This window comes from Homalodisca vitripennis, chromosome 3 (genome assembly GCF_021130785.1).
Source record: "Homalodisca vitripennis isolate AUS2020 chromosome 3, UT_GWSS_2.1, whole genome shotgun sequence".
NCBI classification, from domain to species: domain Eukaryota; kingdom Metazoa; phylum Arthropoda; class Insecta; order Hemiptera; family Cicadellidae; genus Homalodisca; species Homalodisca vitripennis.
In genome coordinates, this window is record NC_060209.1 from 47350285 (window position 1) to 47370329 (window position 20045).

The 20045-nt window shown below is 31.5% G+C and overlaps 1 protein-coding gene across 1 annotated transcript in view; it reads left to right on the top strand.

Annotated features, from left to right (window-relative positions):
* The window catches only part of LOC124358640 (transcription factor 15-like), a 33178-nt gene that overhangs the window by 1462 nt on the left and 11671 nt on the right, over nt 1-20045 (top strand). The window contains exon 2 of the mRNA XM_046810939.1: nt 11959-12067. Coding sequence (XP_046666895.1) covers nt 11967-12067 — 101 coding nt within the window. The 5' untranslated portion in view covers nt 11959-11966. The remainder of the gene's footprint in view (nt 1-11958; nt 12068-20045) is intronic.

Below are 20045 nucleotides of genomic sequence, written 5' to 3' on the forward strand. Positions count from 1 at the left end.
ATTTAAATATGATACATTGTGAAATAACTGAAAAATGTTAAATCAATTACAAACAGCTGCCATATTGCAGTTTTAATTTAATGAATGTATTATTTACAAGTTATGTTTTTTGTAGAACAACATGATATCTTTTTGTAGAACTTTGCACCATAAAACAATATCGGAAAGTTTGGTTCTGTGATATGAATACTTAACAGGAGCCTTTTATATTTTTCATTTTTAAACCTAACGAAAATACAAAATCTTATAAGACCAACTATTTTAAATGATCTAAATCATCATAATTGATCCAATTTCATTTTTATGTTATACCTATAGATAATATATAAGTCTAATAATCTCTTTTAAAAATACAAGGGATCCGTCTTGAATTTTGTATGAGAGAAGATTGGCTAAACCATGTTCTGTGCTGTGTAAGGTTAGGGCTATTAATTTTACTTATATCACTTAAGTTCACTCGGTTTTGTCTGCAATTATTTTTCTAATTTCATAACGACTTGTTGCAAGGAACATTCTTTGGAAAAACCAAACGAATTTGCATACAATGTTGCTTTTTTTATTTCGGCAAGCTCTTATCAGTGTCTAGAGATGTATTGCTGAGGATTCGATGAGGATATATGAGTAACTGGTGTTACGAAAATAAAATAAAGGTAAATGCAAGTAAAACAAAATCAACGTTTTTATTTTATTTTAATTAATTTAAGTTTAATAAACCGTTGAAATACCACAAAAACTATTGTTCTGTTGAAAACTGTAATTGATTTTGTATAGAACAGCTACAAGTTTAATTATATTTGTATTTTTTTGACGAAATACTCACTTGGCAAAGACACAAACATTTTTACATAAAAAAGTTTTGCATTAACACATTGTGTTTTCCTAGAACATTGCATGATGAAACATTGTTGAAAGCCTTTTACTTTGTTTCATTCTAGGTTGCAATACGCAATCCAGAGTTAGACTGAATTTTTAAATATCTTATAGACAGATTCATAATTAGATTATATTAACTACAAACATAAGAGTTAAGTTCGTTTCACCTGTTCAGTGAATTGTAAATTCTGCCAATGCAGTGCAACACCTTTTTGTCTTTAAAGTTTTAAGATTAATGTATAACAGAAGTGATGACTTGGTAATATTTTAATTTAGTCTGTGTCGTAAAAAATTTCAAATCTCCTAGTCCTCAAAGTTAATAAATTATATTTTCTTCTAGCTACCTTGGACCCAAACATGGTAATAATTAGCCGTTACAGTTAAAATTATGTTTATCTAAAATTGAATCTACTTCTCTTCTTAAAACTGGTTATTTTCTAGAGAGGTCATACATTTGTTTGAACATTATTTTACGTGTAGTACACATACTGTACCTACTCTACATATGTTATATACAAAAACGACAGTCTCTAAATAGTACAGTATTTCTTTGATAAATTCAATCGTAATTTGTTTAAATCGAAAAAATTGTAGCCCAAACTTTGATTTATTCATCATTGCAGTTCGATTCTGCAATTAAGTGATGCCATAGAAACTTATCTTTTGTTAGAGGAGGCTTTGCCCAATAAACAGTTGTTTCAGTGTATCCAATCATTAACTAATAAAGCCTTCAGATCAGAGAATTCTCTAATGTTTAAAAAGCCCATGAAAATTCGGCAAAGCTTATAAATCCTTTAAAGTTTCACCAACGTTGACTGTTTTAAAATGAGTACATTCACCATTAAGACTACAGTACCAAAAACTACTTTCTAACTTTCTAAGAACTAATTGACAGATCCCGCGCTCGGCTCAGACTGTACTGGAATATTCTATGTACTTTATATTCAGACTGGTAGTGATGGAATATTCTAATAGGCTTACAAGCAACTCAGATCTTCTTAGTCAATCACTTAAAAGTTATTCATTGTAGAATAAAGAATTTTACTATAAAACTTTTATTAATTATGCGGGGTAATATGATAATTTTTAATCTAAGAAATAGTTGTATAGTTGTATTGCTGGAAAAACTTTTTGAAAAGATTTGCACTTAGCGTAACAAAAACCCTGAGTGTAATTTAAAACTAGCTATCAAAATACTAACTTTATTTAATCTTTACTACTGCACTTGTTATGGTTTAGTACGTAAAGGCTTACGTGTTTTAAGTTTTTGGCCGCCACTTTAAAAGGAAAAATGGTTAAATTCCGTTTTTACTTCAGTTTTAGCCATGCAAAGACTATATTGTATAGCACTTTTAACTATATTAAAAAAAACTCAAGGATCTAAATCCAGATCTGGATTTTGGCGCACTTTTTCAAAATAAATTCACGAAACTATTCTACGATAATTCGTTCTCTCCTAATCGATTTGAGACAACTGATATGAAACACGCTCTCTATCTAGAATTAACATAGGTATAATAAAAACAATACATTTTAGCAATTTGATTTGGAGCTGCAAATATTTAAGTATACTAAAATTAAGTAGAAGGATTTAGTAATGAATATATATGAACGATTTTATATATATATATATATATATATATATATATATATATATATATATATTATCTGTATATGTATAAATGTTAATATACTGTATATAATAAGTATAAAAAAGGTTACCGGATTACAAATGTCATACATTAAGCCTCAGTGAAAAGTTCTTGTTTGGTTTGTTTTTTATGAGTCAATTTCGTCCGAATCTTGGTTATGTTTGTTATTGACGAAACTAAAACTGAATCCGTACAAAAACTAATAACTCTGTTACTACGTACACACGCGATAAGAACCTTTCATGATAAGGACTTTGTGATTTGTTTTCACAAGACGACATTTTGAAATATTTTTCTTTTTTATATCCCCTGAGGGTTGAAGAAATCAATTACTTACTCAAGTGCTTGTCTTGCATTAGTTTTCATGATAATTATTTGAACTATTTATCGATTAGACTTAGCCGAATAAAATTAGAACTGTTGAAAATATCTAGAGCCTGCATTACATAATTTGTTCGGAACATTAAGACTTTTATACTGTGGGTCCGTAGACATTTTAGACTACACGGTTCGCTTGGCCGTGTGAAAATAGGGTTTGGTGCATTATGTGCTACCCTCAGACTTTTAAACACATCGTGTTCTACAGTTTGAAAATGTTGTTCCTGTATGGGTCCGTTACATTTTTGAATTTTTAGGAGAAGCATCTCTTGATTATTTATTATATGAGTTTGTATAATTGAATTAAAATAACGCAATCGACAATATTTGGTACTTCTACAACTTCAAACACATGTTTCTAATTTTTCAAATTTCAATAAGGATAGTTAACGGGAAGATCATACGAAAGAAAATAAAATTTTGGCAATATGTTCATGTTGAGAATGTTTTGACTTTGACACATCTCAAGTCCTACGATTTAGAAATTGTCGTCCTTTATGAGTTCATATAAAGTTTTTATTATTTATCAGACGGTTATGCTTGCAGGATAAGAACCAAACTTACGACAAAATGCGCCCCACTCTTTTCTCAAAATACCTTGTGTACCATGTTTTAAATACAAGTTTTCGCTCAAATTAGTCCGCAAGTTTTTAGATAACGAAGATAATTTTTAAAAATTATTTATTACACGGTTATGCATAAATATATGCAAATACATTCTGAAAATAGACGGTTAGTCATTGACCCTTACACGTATGCATAATATTTTCAAAGTAGTCTCTTGAATGGGTATTTTGGAGTTACTAAATACTTACGGGACATTTTTAAAATTATCTATGACATGGTCACGCCTTACCAAATGTAAATCACATTCGATACAATATGTGGTGATCTATTACTTTACGTACATCTCCCACGATTCGGATTTTTATGCATTATGAGTTAGTAGGTGTTTTTATATTATTACAGAAAAAGATGGCTTAGTATTCATTCTTTAGACTTTAATTCTTATGAGAATAAATATACAATTCCAACATTTCTTTCAACATAACTTCAAAATCTCAAAAACGTATTTTCAAATTTTAAGTTTTGTATAGGCACGTACATTTTTGAGAAATAATTTGATTATTTACACCCAGGTATGCTTTGTATAATGAAATCGAAATAAACGAAAATGAAAACCCTAATCCTTAATAATTTGAAATAAACAATATAAAATTGTATTAAGAAACTAACAAGTAAACGTCTGTGTATTTCTGAATACTCTTATATTTGTTAGATGCGGTATTTACTATTATTGTTGAGTAATCTTTAAACTGTTTTGGTTGCATTTTTAATCAACGTCCAAAATTATTGTGTTCTTTCTATAGAATTAATCCGAATCACACAACTGGATAAGTAGCTTCTTATATAAAAATGGCCAAAAGTAAAACAACGCTGAAATATTGGTATAATTTGTTTTATTGATAGTTAATATAAACATTTCGTATATTTTATTTCGGTGTACTAAAAAACTGAATGGTCCTTGTGTTTAAAAGAATATTTCAAATACAGGAACTGTAAGGTATATTTTGAAAATGTACGAGTAATATTGAGATAAAACATGTTGGTATAAAATATACGCAGATATTAAAAGTATAGAACAATGGCTTATCCAAACAAAGGAAATAGACTAAAGACGAATAGACATTTGCGAATAGATACACAATTGTATAACATGATTAGTGCCTGCAATATCCTGTAGGTCAGATTAGTAAAGTATACCTTCGGGCCCGGAGAACAGGTAGGCTCTCCTTGATAGCTATTTCCTCAGGGAAATCAGGTAATGTGAATGAGCTTATTTCAGTCACCAGCGCACATCTCAGAGCCTTGGATTAGATGTTAATTTCTCTTTTGGCACCTCCCTCAAATACAAGCTAAACCACTTTGAAGTTTATAGAATTGAAACATAGGAAGTAACGCCTGGTAGTAAATTTATGCTAAATGTATTTTACGAATCTAAAAAAGTAAAAGGATCGTAAACTGGTCAGAATATAATATTCAGCATGTAGTTTATAAATTTTGCAAGTATTTTCTAATATTTTATGTTACCTAGTTCTAGATGAACTTGACCTATTTTCCACCCTTACGACAGAATTTTCACCAAAGTTTGTATACATTCGCCTATTATGACCTTCGGTTCCAAAACCAACAATGCTAAAATTTGAAAATTCTTTAAGAATAATAACAAGACATAGTGTTTATCTCTGTTATTATACAATAAGATAGACAATTGGAGACGATTTTTTAAAACAATGCATTGAAAAGCTTGAAATGCCCCTACCAGAAAATGTTTTTCTTGACAATTTTCAGTATCTTTTAATGTTTCAAGATGGTGGTCACTCAAAGTTGTCAATGAAAATAAGGTATATCTCAGCTAGAAGACAAGGAACATAGAAACGTAGAAATCGGATTTTAAACTCTCGGTTATTTTGCAACCACTTTTTCTTGCGCACGGTTTGATATTTCTTAAAGTTTCAGTGTGGTGACTATACAAAGTTGTGAAAAAGTATACAATGGCATACCAGCAGTAGAAGTGAACACTACCACTGATATAATTTCTTACTATTGAAATTAAATCTGGCCAGATTGTATGTAATCCCATGATCTAGTTAGCCATATCCATTCAATTAAAAATTTCAATATGGCGGTGGTTTGTATTAATTTCTTGGTTAACTGAGAAATTAGTATACGGCTTATATCTGTGGGATTTACATTTATCTATAATTTTTATAATGGATATGAACCAATATACAGTAGATATGAGTTTAACATCTCTTCATTTTTGTAAACCCCTATGTGCTTATTGGTAAATAATTATGTAAACTGCAGAGTCTTTGAAAAATGTGCCAAAAAGACATGTGTAAATTATTAAATGGGTAAATTTTAACAAAAACGTTCCTTTTACCGATGTTATATCCCATTTTTGTGTTTGTTATGTCTCTGCTTAGAGTCAATCTCTATGTGTTTCCCTTGAAAGATTTACTACTTTAAAATAGTTCAAGTTAGTATTATGATTAAATTCGTTGAATATTAATTTTAAAATAGTTTTAAACGGGCGTTATTTTAAATATAAAAAATAATGTTGATTAAAAATACTATTAATAAAACGAGGTAGGACAGTGGTCAAAAGAACGTTGTTGATAACTCGTATTCTATCCAGTTAAATCATTTATCAAAGTTTTTCTCGACATATTTTAAACATTATATAAACATATAAACTTCCTCAGTTCAAAAATAAATACTACCAGCGTTTAAAGAGTGTTTATAGCAACAATTAATCTTGAATATATATATATATATATATATATATATATATATATATATATATATATATATATATATATATATATAGAATCTTTATTCTTATGTTTCAAGATGTTAGGTGCACATAGAATCTCTTTAACGTCTAACTGTCACGAAAGGTATATTTTCCACGGATTTCCAAGAGAAAAGTAATTAAAAATTCACTAATCGGAATAATTGAAATCTGCAGTAGTAACGGTGAACATTTAAAGATTCTGCAAATATGACTTCAATATTAGAATAGGAGCACCATAATATTTGTTAGGTTTGTGAAAAGGCGACGTGCTGTAGGTTGTAGACACTCAGATAATTAGTAAAGTTACTGAATATCAAACATAGAAAAGCGGTCCTATTTTTTTTATTTCGCAAGCCTCTATAATTAATACGCTATCAAATCATTCTTTTTCACAATATCATTGATAATTTATAACCTTGCATAACATTTTCTCAACTGATTTATTTTTAGCAAAAATTTGACTATGTTAATATATAATTCAAACTGTATGTGATACTTTGTTTAAAGGTTATTTTTGACGATGGAAGGATTGTGAAGGAAACAGGATTTTTCCGGACATTTGCCATCGTTCAGTGAAACAAGAAAACATGTGTATGTGATAATGTAAATAATGTTCAAAATATGATGAATATTCATTTGATGGAAATTTTAACATTAAAACCTTCAAATGATGAGTACAAAACATTGTTAGCAATAAATTAAATTTTATATAAGTTAGTAGAATGTACCTAACTAATTAAACAAAGTGATTTTTGGTATCTTTTGTTTACAAATAAGTAACAGAGAAGAAAACTATGCAAGTATAAAGTTATTTGATTATTTTTATTTCAACAAGAGTATAAAATACCTAATATAACCCTTTTGCTGTAAATAAAAAGGACTATTAAAAAATATAAATTTCATACAAAACTATTAAGTAAAATGTTTAAGAGCAAGTAAAATAACAATCTAACATTATAACATATTTGACCATTACTATATCCTTTTAGGCCTATTTCAATATCATGCAATATAACCTGACATGACAAACAATAACATAGTTTTTAATCAAAACAAATATATAAGTCTCCATAAATTGAAAAAAAGGGTCTTTTTCGTTTAAGGGCCAGCACCTTACAAACATACTATACCTGACTGACAGTGCATTTAATCGTTTTTTTTTTTGGTGTTATTAGTTCGTAGGGTAGTAGTCCAGGTACTACTTCTAGTATAAACTCGTCTTATCTTATCAGTGATAAACGCGCGCCGCTTATCTTTTGCCTGTAATAAAACCTGCGTTAGTTATGTGAGTTATACTTAGTTTTTCTTGTTCAATAAAGGGTGATGAGTTGATCTGGGCTTGGACTTTGCAAGCTCGAGTTAATTTTTTCTTCTAAAAGAGCAAGCATCGCGTGATCTGAGTTTTGAATAGGCAAGCTAGGGTCTTTTGTGCTGGCCCTTAAACGAAAAAGACCCGAAAAATACGTTTAAAAATTATGATTTCTTATATTTAAGAGAATTTAGGGATTTCACCTTTTTTTAAAATAAATATATACAACATAATAATATAAAACCTTATAGGCGTATATTCTTGTTAAATAAATATCTATCTATATTATAAATGAATATCTTTATTGTTATACTGAAATTTTAGGTATCTAAATATATAATGTAACGTACACATTTTGTATAAATTAATAGCTTCTGCACTCTTGATGTGTTTTACTACAGTTTTGAAATTCCTCTGATTATAATTTGGTGTAGGGCTCTGCTTCAGTGCTAACCTTATGTAACTTAATCTTTTAGTTCAGATTTAATTAGCTGATTACTAAACCACTCGTGTTGCTCATGCAGTTATTTTCATTCAACTAACAAAAAAGCTAATATCAGCTGATCGGTTTCAAGATTCACCAATCAACTTGTCGCCTTATAGTTTATGATGGCTTAAAACCGTGAAATTAATTCTTACTATAGGAATTCTACATGATGGATTTAAAAGCAGTGTTATTAATTGCGAATATAAGTATAACTAATTGCAGTAATTATTACATTCTATCCTTAAAAATATATCTGTTCGCCCTTATAACAAGATTTTATTATACACATTTTGCACGTGGCTTTTTCTAAATGAGGGTATAGTTTTATATATACATGTGTATTTATATCACATTTTTGAAGTGATAGTTGGGAACTCATTAGCAAAGTTGAAGTATATTATTGTACGAGATGTTTAATCTCCATTAGAAAAATGCAATACATTAAAACTGTGTATTGAAATGATATGTTTTTTAATATTTGGTATTAAATACTATTTTATGTATGGGGCTCATTGGAAAACGGGCTTTGAATGAATTAATGACCGTGAGGGCTGTAAAACAATATGATACCCGGAATGTTCAAATTTAGATTTTGTATACAGTAAACTGGGATTGCCAGGTCCCAAAGTATAGTTTCAAAACTAATTTTTATAAGTAAGCCTGTTATTATATTAAGATATATAATAAATTATATTAATTGAATAAAATGTTTGGATACGGCTGAAAAAAAAAACACCATCTTAGTATTACAAAAATCTATTTCAGTAAATTTTACAGCAGTAGTTTAATGAACGAGGAGGCTGCAACAACCTTATTACTGTTTATTGCCTTAAATAGTGACACCATAGATAATTAAAAAAGAATAAGCTCTAATATAATATAATAATTATGTAAAGTAAATGTTTTTTGTGTGTATTTTTGTAAAAGATTTTGAACACGTTTAGCAACTATCCTTGACTGGATGGCCGATGTCAGAACTAGGCTGTTAGTCATATTTCCAGTAAATAGTACGTTCTCCTGTTAGATTACTATTAGATAGTAATATCATTCCTAATTGGGAGGCCACCTCATAGTCAGCAACGTGAGCAGCAGACTGCTGAGTCGCAGTCGTCAGCCTCAGGCGTCAGTGTTATCAGCTTATCAAGAAATGGATGCTCACCGAGGGGTATCGTTCCTTCTGCCTCACAAAGAGAACATTGTTATTGAATCAATGGATGACGACGCCTGAATAGAGCTGACGTTTGTTAACGTGATGAATTTTCAACACTCGTGGACAGCCGACTTATAATGAGTGTGTTGTTGAAAAGAGAACGAGATTACGGACATTTGTCATCATGTAGGACACACAAACATACACACGATACCCCCCATCGTGTGTTTGTATACACTGTACAGCACAATCATCACAAAGACTTTGCAAAATTCCGAACTTTGTGCGATGGTCAAACAAAGTGTATACAAATTTCGAACCAGCCCATATTATCGCTTCAATGACATTCGATCATAATAATATATCTCTTTCTTTGTGCGATTCTTATCACTTCTCCACTAAATCACATGGTCTGGACAAAACGGTTGAAAAATGAGCTACTAACTAATGGATTTAAATAAATAACCTTGAAATGAAATGTTTACTTGTTGAAATCTGCCTTATTGTTGGAAATAAACAACTGCAAATTGACCTAATGTGACAAAGTCATTATTGACTTATTGATGGGATGACAGAATTACAACAGGACTGCTGAAATTTTGATATTATTACAAACTAAATCCGACATTTCGAGGACATGAATTTACCCCCCTTCTTCAGGTGAACAACTCAAAACCCAAACAGTTTCAAAAACATTCAAAACTGATTAGGCCACAAAGATAACCTTTGCAATTGTGAAATTGTTCGCAAAACTAACTCCATCTTACAATGCAATAATATTGCTACAATACAAAGAATTACACGTGGATTATGAGAGTCGTAACCTACTAGGATGGAGTAATTTACAATAAGACTGACGACAAGTGCTGTAAAATTCGGACCCACGTTCTGGCGTATTACGTAATGATTCAAAAATTTAATTTGTGATGGGTCTGTACAGAATGTAGCAAAATATGGTATTAAAGTTCTAATAGATTTTTTCTAGGTCTTTATTGTCTTCACTATTAAGATTACCCACTATATTCTACAGCTCCCCTTTAAATTTGAATGAAATTTCAAACTCGCTGTGTAAACATTTTAAGAGGCTGTCCTGATCCCACATTAACACAGTAGAAGACACACTGAGTTTATGTACAGTTTTATGTATTTAATATATAAATTTGAATTTTGTAAACCCAGATCATGCAAAAACCAAGTAAGAAAATGAAGGATGTAATGGCCAAACAGAGGCTAGACGACGATACAAAGGATAACAGTGGCAGGGTTGGGGGAGGGGGTTGTGTTTTGGCACCAGGCTGTCTGCCCTAAAGTCCCTGAGGGCCCAAGGACCCCCCGCACCTTGCAGTGATCGATGACCCTTCATCACATCTTCCTGTTTCATTTTGCTGGACTGTTAGCTCGTCCCCTGCATATGTGGGCGACCTTGACTCGGGTGTCACATGCTAGGATTTATCACCGCTTTTTGTATCACTATGTAAACATAATAAAAACTTAACATTAAACTATAGCCCTTGCGTTAGATTTAACAACAACTTGTATTTGAATGTGTGTAAATTGTAAAAGGGCATATCTGATTGAATGAGAGTGGATTTACTGTTGAATAAAAAATTGATCGAGAATAATTTGACCTAGATTTGATATGAATTTATATATTTACTTTAGGGCTGCCATTGTCACATTCATTGTATAAGGAGTTTACCTTGATGAGTTGAGAAAACATTTAATGAGAGTTCGTTTTAGAAACTTATGGTTCTTAAAAAAAATATATGTTACAGAGATTGTCTTCGCCGTGGTTCCCACGGCCACTTGTATTTTTTTACTTTGTCTACATCCTTAACGTTCTTTAAACATAAAATGTAGTATTTTTACACACATAAATGACAAAAAGTTTAAAAAAATTGAACTGATTATACGTCTATCGATAATTCATTACGAATCTAACCTAACAGTCTTAAAAATGTGTTGATTAAACCTTTAAGCGGCAACTGTAACATGTAATGCTTGTAACATCATTTCATGTTTTTAAAACTAGAAGTAGTCAAAGGAGAATCAAGTTGATAAATGTGTTTGTGGAGTAAACACTAACACAAGAACATCAAATTTGGAGTATCGTGATAATTGAATACCACTTAATAGTCACGGGTGCTCATTAAATTCAGCAAAATGTTTAAATAGTATATTTTCGATTAAGTTGCATATAATGCAGAACACAACAAGAATATAACGATTAGATAATTTAAAAGTAAAGGTTTTAAGATAATTTTCAAATTGTGAACGATAATCATATTTCACTGTCTTTCCAAACTGGTTTTTTTGAAAGTTCCTTCAAATACTGCATCAATGAGTGGTTCGCTCGCTATAAGGGAATGTTCACCTGATGGAAAAACGATTTTAATTATGTACTATTCAATCTACCTCTACTAAAGCTGAATGATATTTACTAAAATCACTAAAAAGTATTGTAGGATGCTTTTCTTTTTTTGAATATGATTAGCGATCAGCTTTCACCATCTTAATTAAATAAGTGTGATAAATGTAATGTTGGTAAGTTTGTGATACTTTGAATTTTCCATTACAGTGACAATTGGAGAGTTTAGGGATTATTTATCAACGGTAAACTACTATGGGATTATTCTTTTAACAGTACCATATGTGGCATTTTTAATACTTACACGTTATGAAATACATGTCTCCAAACTTAATTTTGAAATAGATTTGCAGTGTTCATTGTAACAACTAATGTTCTAGGAGGAGCCATGGATACGGAGAAGCCCACAAGCAGGAAACGGAAAGGAGAGCCGTTAGAATCCACAGTCCGGCGACAAGCGAACGCCCGGGAACGAGATCGTACACACAGGTAAGCAGAACTCATAAGGAAAATTGTGCAATCAAATACGAAAACTTTGTAATCTTCTTACAGAATTCTTGAAATTAATTACTTTTGTATAAATCTTCCATTGCTAAGAAGAACTACTCGAATGATGCGCATTTTCCTCAAATTAAAATTGGGGGAAAAATAATTAGCAAAGATTGCTGAGAAATATTCAAAATTCAAGAAAGTGTGGGTCGGAAACGTCACAGAATTTTGGGCATTTGCTACAGTTACAGGTATATGTTACAAAAATAGAACATTACGTTTCGAGGATTGGAATCCGTTGTCTTCATCAGGTGCCAAAAAACTTCGCGCACAAGATTGAACAAGCACAGAATTGAAAAGTAAAGAAATAAAGCGATTAACTCACTTAAGGATAACAAACAGCAGAAAAAGTAGTTAATCGAAAATTACCGAGGTCAAAATAACATAATAAAAGTAAGAACGAATAGACCGTTAATTATGAATAGAGATCAGTCAATCACGAAATAAATAATCCAAACCACGTCTCACTCGGACAAAATAATTCTCCAGAGCTGCGTAGGTCTAAGGGCAGTCTCAGTCCCGCCAGATCGCACCGTATACAGTACTGTTACACGATATACACACTGTACACAAGTACCCCACTTTCATCTGTGCCGGTGTGATGTGTGATTGTGGTTCTCGTACTCGTGACTTGTGCTCTGGACTTGCATTCTCTGCAATGACAACACCTGGACTAAACTCCAAGCAGCTTTTGGATATGTTTGAACTCTTGTTCTCTCCCTTCTTTTCTTCTTTATATTCTTTATTTTGGTATGTACCTCCCCCACCTGAAGAAGAGGATAGATACCAATCCTCGATAGCTTTTGTCACCATAACGATGGCAAATGTCCGAAATTCTGTTACCCTATTAAACCTTATACTATATCGCCAATAACAAACTTTAAACAAAAAACGGTACTGTTGTGCTGAGAGAATTCTGTATATTGCTTCAGTGGTTAGCTTATAGGTTTATTTGTATACTCGTAGTTGTTTCAAATGCAACGTTATTTGATTTCAAATATTTTTCACATTCACATTTAATTGATAATTATATATAAGTTATCTTAAACTGAGAATTTTATTGTATCTTCAGTTAGTGCTCAAACAGTTGCATATATCCCTGCGTTTGATGTAATCTTTTTTAACGTGTCATGTCAGTGACCAAAAATATATCACTAATACTTGATAAAAGTCTACAACTTGCAAAACTATTTCATACTTCAACGATACGGATGTGTGAAGCATATCACTCATATTAAAAATAAAGTGCTATGATATTTAAACATATGACACTCAATAATCACAGTTCAATGTCGTACCTAGGATAAGTATGGGAGAGGGGTCACCCACCAACTTATGTTGAAGGTGGGGGTGGGGTTTGAAAGGGTAGTGAATAATTAAAAGTCACTGTACCTACAAGTTCACCACAGTCATGGTCTGGTTCATAGGTCAGGTATGTTTCCATTTGGGTATCTCCATAAGAATGCAGCTGTTAACAACACTTTCATAATTATATTTCGTGGAACGAAATCTTCTTTTCCTTTTCATTGAATGCATTGAAAGCTGTTCCCGTTTCATGGCTAGGTAGGGTATGTCTCGAACACATATCAGTGTTCAATATCTTTGGGTTCGTTCTTAAGTGATCGAAAATTTGCCACAGATGTGAGTACAAATTTGTGATGAAAGTAATAAATATAGCGTTTACTGAGACAAATAATTCTGATTTGACAGGCTAAATGTGGAAGCAGCACTTATAAAAATAAAAAAAAAAATTGTTTGTTATTGAAAATTAATTTTATTTTAATAAATATATTATGGTTCTAAATGTTATTTGTGTGGTTACGTTTAAGAAGGACATCCGTGGTCCTGCATTTTCCCTAATACATGTATTCTGACAGGATAACAGTATTTCGGACTTTGGTCATCGTTAGGCCTATATGTTATAAAAAGTACAGCACAACGTTTCGAGGATTGGAATCTATCCTCTTCGTCAGTTGGTAGATGTGTTAGTGCATTCAAAAAATAAAATGAAGTAAGAAGAAAAGAAGTGAAAAAAGTGTTAAAAAATACCCAAACGCTGCTTGAAGTATAGTCCAGGCGTTGTCACTGAGGGGAATGTCCCAAGCACAAGTGACGAGTACGAGAAACACAATCACACATCACACCAGCACGTATGAATGTGGGATACAATAACTTTAATTTGGAACGGTGAAGAAAACGGTTTTGTAGAAAGGAAATACAGTCTAAAATTTGACTGAAAAACAATTATTGAAGGAAGAGTAAATAATAATAAACAACCCACAAGTGTTACAAATTTTAGGACACGATAGGTAAGTTTTTGAGGGTTAGTTACTACAATGCAAATTTCAATAAAGTTACAATGTCAAGGTTGTATACTGTGAAGGAAGACGAAAGAGTTTGTATTTTACTAGCCGTGATGTGGGTAATGGGAAAAGAGAAACCGGAAGAAGATTTATAGAATTCGATACATTAAAGATCAGCAGATTTAGTTCGTTGCCCAATTCTTTCTCTAAACCTCGATGCGAGCAAGTTTTGTTTACTTCTGTGCTTGTCTATTTTCCTTTCGTTTTATTTTGTTATTCCAGTTTTCCTTCTTTCCCGGGTACATTAAATAACGTAAGTAGGCTTCGTACAAAAGCACAAGTATGATACAAAGCCCATTACGGTTATGCAATTGGAAATAGTTCCCACAAGATATGCAGTATAATTTTAATTTTATTTTTTTTTAAGTTAAAGAAAATCATCATGTATTCATCTCCCCAATATCTATAATAATACCGAGTAATGATTCGAGTGCCAATATGGCAAACGCTATTGTATAAACTGGTTCAAAGGACAATACAAAAAAATTAATATAAAATATTAATTTTCTAGTAATAAAGTGGGGGAGGAACAGTAGCGCTAATAATACTCATAATACTATGAAATGTAAAAAGGAAAACAAAAACATTCTTTGGAGCATCTTTGTAATTTAGCACCAAGGAAGTAGTATGGCCGAAAAATAATGTCATTCTTCCAGAAAATATAAATAATAGAAGTCTCACTAGGTTTTACAGCATCATTATAAGGACAGATTTATAGAATTTACGGCACGCAGCACAACACTAACAAATTTTGTTGATTAGTTTTAATTACAGATAACGTTTCAGTAAGAGGCGTGGTATGAACAGTCTTAGTTCATCATTCTGCAGACAATTTTTCTAATCTTGTAAAGAAGTTTAACCTTGCATCAGTGACTATCGAACAGAATGTTTATACATTTCACATCGGCAGTAGCCGTATATCGTGCACCTCTTGATTATAACTTATAAGCAATTAATTTGATTAATTAATAGAATACATAGCTCTATGCTGCATTGCTCTGGGGCTTTGAGATTTCAAAAAAGGTATTCAACACTTAAATTAAACTTGAACGAGGGTTAGGAATCCCAATAGGGATACAACACGCGACCTACAGTCATATTTATGTTTAGTTGGAACTTTACCGTATTCATAATTAAGTAATGAAGCTGTGCGTTGTTCAATACGTTTTCCACTAGATTGATTGTGTACTTTAATAAATGATTAAGTTATATATTTTAGTCATGACCCTTTTAAGTTCAGGAAATAGTAACACATGTTACTTTAAATCATTAAAAGTGATATGATGGTGTAGCTTATTCCCCAAAACGAAGTATTTAACACGTACTTAAACTATATTCTATCCACGAAGATAGCTTTCCGGCCATATCATTGCGATAAAGCTCAGAACATTATCAGCTCATGAAAATTGAAACAAAAACGTGACCGGAGATAAACTAATTGGTTACTTTATTGAAATTGATCCGTTGGGGCTATTTTATTTTACGGTAAACACTTTTTAAACATAAATATTGTTTTATAATCGACAAATGATTATCAATCGGTCGTCCTCACTGTTAACATTTCACAAATATATGTTCAGTCAAGACACAATAACTTTTTAGTTTATAAAGTCGAGTCTCGGACGATAAAGTGGCGGAATGAGGAAATAAAAATGGAGTGTAACCGGCCGATAAAAAGGACTAAACGATGGGCTGTTTCTGTAAAACTCATCAGATGGTACACACAGAGGGGCCGGGTTGTCTGTCCACACGCGTCATTAGTACAGTCCGGGTCACGCCGTGAACTACCGCTATTTGTCATCTGTAATGTGGTAAAAACTGAGTGTACAGGCCACCCCTCCCCTCCCCACCGCCCACAGTTGTAATATTGCTCCGTGTGCACTGTTGTAATCACCGTTGTACCGTTTGAAACAATTCAAGTGCGACATGTCTACCTTTCTTTGTCCTTTTTAAATCGTCCACTTTTTACCGACTCTTTAAACTGGAATAGGAAGCTTTAAACACAGTTTTAAAACTAAGTACTTATCTTGTAAAAAAGTAGTAAAAAAGTAAAAAGAGTTGGTGTATGGATCAATGCCAGTCTGCCAACTTGGTTGAACTCTTAGAAGATTCTTCAAAACATCTAGAACATTATTTTGACTGAATCCGAGGTTCTATGAATATAAATAATGACCGCCCATTCATTAGGAATGAGTAATTACTCGTTAAATGTAAGTTTAAAATTGTACATTTATGGATAAAGTACGTTGTGTGAATCAGATGAATGACAGCGTTCATTCATTTCGCTTATAAGCAATTTTTTGACTAATTTGACTTCATTGTACCGTAATGGTCAGATAGTAATGTACCTTTAATAGGTCAAAAATGAGAACCAATTATAAGCAATTAGAGTTCAAAAAAGAATTTGAGATACATTACATTGTGTCTATCACAATCGTATAGCTTGTAGATTTAAAAATATTTTGAAGTAATTCCGGCTTGTACAACCTTATTTAAAATTCTTTGCTTTAAGGTTATTTTTGACGATGAAACGATTGTGAAGGAAACAGGATTTTCCGGACATTTGCCATCGTTCAGTGAAACAAGAAATCAGTAACACTACGTTCCGAGCTCTGCAATCTGATCTCAGGTAATGTATTAGGTTAGTTATTACCTGAAGAAGAGATCAGATTGCAGATCTCGAAACGCATTGTTACTGATTTCTTGTTTCACTGAACGATGGGAAATTTCCGGAAAAATCGTATTTAAAAAATGGCCTGCTCACTTATGTGTTGACGTTCTTCGTTGAACAAATACGTTGGAATTGTAATACAAATTTCCAAACAGCCGTAATTTTGTTAATATTATAAAGCAAATAACAGAATTACGTTTTTGAGTTTACATCTTATTTATTTGTCATAAACCTATGTGCACAGTTTGGTATTTGAAACTAGTTCTAGACATAATAATTTTTAATACAAAATAAAAAGGCAGCTAGCGACTAAACGACACATTTATTGACCTATGTATATGTATAAAAATGTATTTTAAATCTTAAATTAAAAAATGTAATATCTGAAAATGAAACTTATAAATAATATAATAATAAATACATAATAAAATCAATACATTTGTTCCAAGAAAGTTTTTATGGAGGAAAAAATCGGAAAACATTCCCATCGTATCTTAAAATTCGGAAAAATAATAATGTATTAATGAAAAAGAATCCAAATTTACATTACAGTGAACAGCTGATGACAATTTTAGCTGAAGTCACCAGAAGCTAAAACATTTGTTGACACATCAATTATTGAAAATATTAAAAATACGTTGCTTGATCAGTTGTATAGTGCAGATTTTAAAGACGAAATTACTATATAATTTTTATTATAGATTGTACAAGTGACGAATTTAAACCATCTAACGCATTAGAATTACTATTTTAATTCTGTTATAAAACCCACCTTAATGAACAAAGCTATTATTTGCACATAAGGTATCCAAAATTGGGTATGAAATTATAGTCTGCTTTAAGGAAAAACAGGGGATAGACACAAACATGCCACAAGGACTCGCTCTCTCCTAGACGTAGTCTTAAAAATAACATAACTTTTATCACGCAGAACTTGTTATAAACGATTATCTTGAAATGTTGAATGACCTTAGTATCTAGGATTTTCCTCCTATTCTCCTTTCTACCGGAAGCAGAACGTAAGTGGAAGCATATACTTTTTAAACAAAGTACTGTTTATGATTACTTGTGAATATGTTTTCTTGATCGGAGTAAACAATTAACATCAGTTATAGCACTAGAAATATTGTAAACCGGAAGTAGACGCTTTTAAATCCAAGTTGGTTTCCGTGACCTAAATACCTGTATGTACTGTATTATTATCTTGGTCGGAGCACCAACTCAAACTCAACGGCGAAAACGAAAATAAATTAGACAGGAAGTGAATTTAAACATTCAAAATAGACTCTTTTTGACTGCAGTAACTTTTTAATCGTACGCAAGAATGTATATTTTCTTCGTCGTTCTGAGAAGGCAAACTCAACTATGGCTCTTGAAATATCTTAGACAGGAAGTAGATTACAAGGGCCGGAGGTAGACTCTTTTATCCCGAAGTTGGTTTCCGCAACCTGTACAAGTATAAATACCATATAAATATATACATAATCTTTTCTCGATCGAGGCATTTGGATGGCCTATCGACTGTGGCGTTAGAAATGTGTAATTGATAAGAATCACAAATGTATGTTTCTACACTCGCAAAATAGATATGCATCAGTACTAATTTTATTTTACTTACGAATCACTTAATAATGATCAATAAAATAGCCTGCTTCTGTTTGAAACTGTCATAGTGCTTCATTATATTACGTCATAGATGTTTTCACTAAAAAGGCACATATGAATAAATAAATAAATAAATATATATATTATATATATATATATATATTTATTTATTGCCATTTATACAATTTAATATATATATATATATATATATATATATATATATATATATATATATATATATATAATTGACTGGGAATACAAGAAAAACTGAATAATGACACTGTAAGTAACAGACCGGAAGAAGACGCTTTACGCTTGTTAACCAAAATAGGGTTTCGAGAACTATATGCATATATATATATATATATATATATATATATATATATATATATTTTCTTTAAACGAGACAATTAATTAACAAATTGTAAATTCAACTGTGGCATCATGAATGCATTAGACGAGGAGCAAATTTAAACGGTAGGAATAGATACTTTTTGGCCGATATTGCCTTCTTAGTCCTAAGTATGTGTATATATTTTCTTTTTTGATACAAGCCAAACTCATCTATGGCACTGAAAATATCCTTGACAGGAATTATATTAAAGCGGCGCTTTGAACGAACTATGTTTCCGACACCTACATACACACATACATATTTACTTACTTACATTCTAATACCTTACTACATACATATTTGCTTACATACTAATACTTTACTACATACATATTTACTTACTTACATGTTAATACTTATATACACATTTTCTAGCTCGAGAAATATACGGTAACTCATTAGAACTAAAAATACGTACAAAACCTAATATTAATAATTCACAGTACCCCTCTGAACCATGAACACTGAAATATATGTACCCGATCTAAGCCCACCTACGTTTGAAAAACACCCCAGAGCCTCTTCATATTATATTATAAGTGCTTTTACTAAGAAGGCTATGGCCTTCGGTTTTAAAAATGGTGTGCGAAGCCGTGACTAACATTTTGGTATTATTATTATAATAGCCATTCATCTGTCGATACTCATCTACCTTAGAAAATATCCTCAAACATAAGATGGTTCCTTTTGACTCGAAAGACTCTCTTTGGAGTAGTCGCTAAGAACTATGCTAGATTAAATTTCACTGGACTGTTGTTATGAACTAATAAAAAAATTAAAAAAGTTTACTATAAGTTAAGGACTGATATAAAACCCATCTTAGTTTTCTTTCGATAGAAGTAGGCTTCTCTGATTTGTGATGTACCGGTATTATTCTTGATCGGG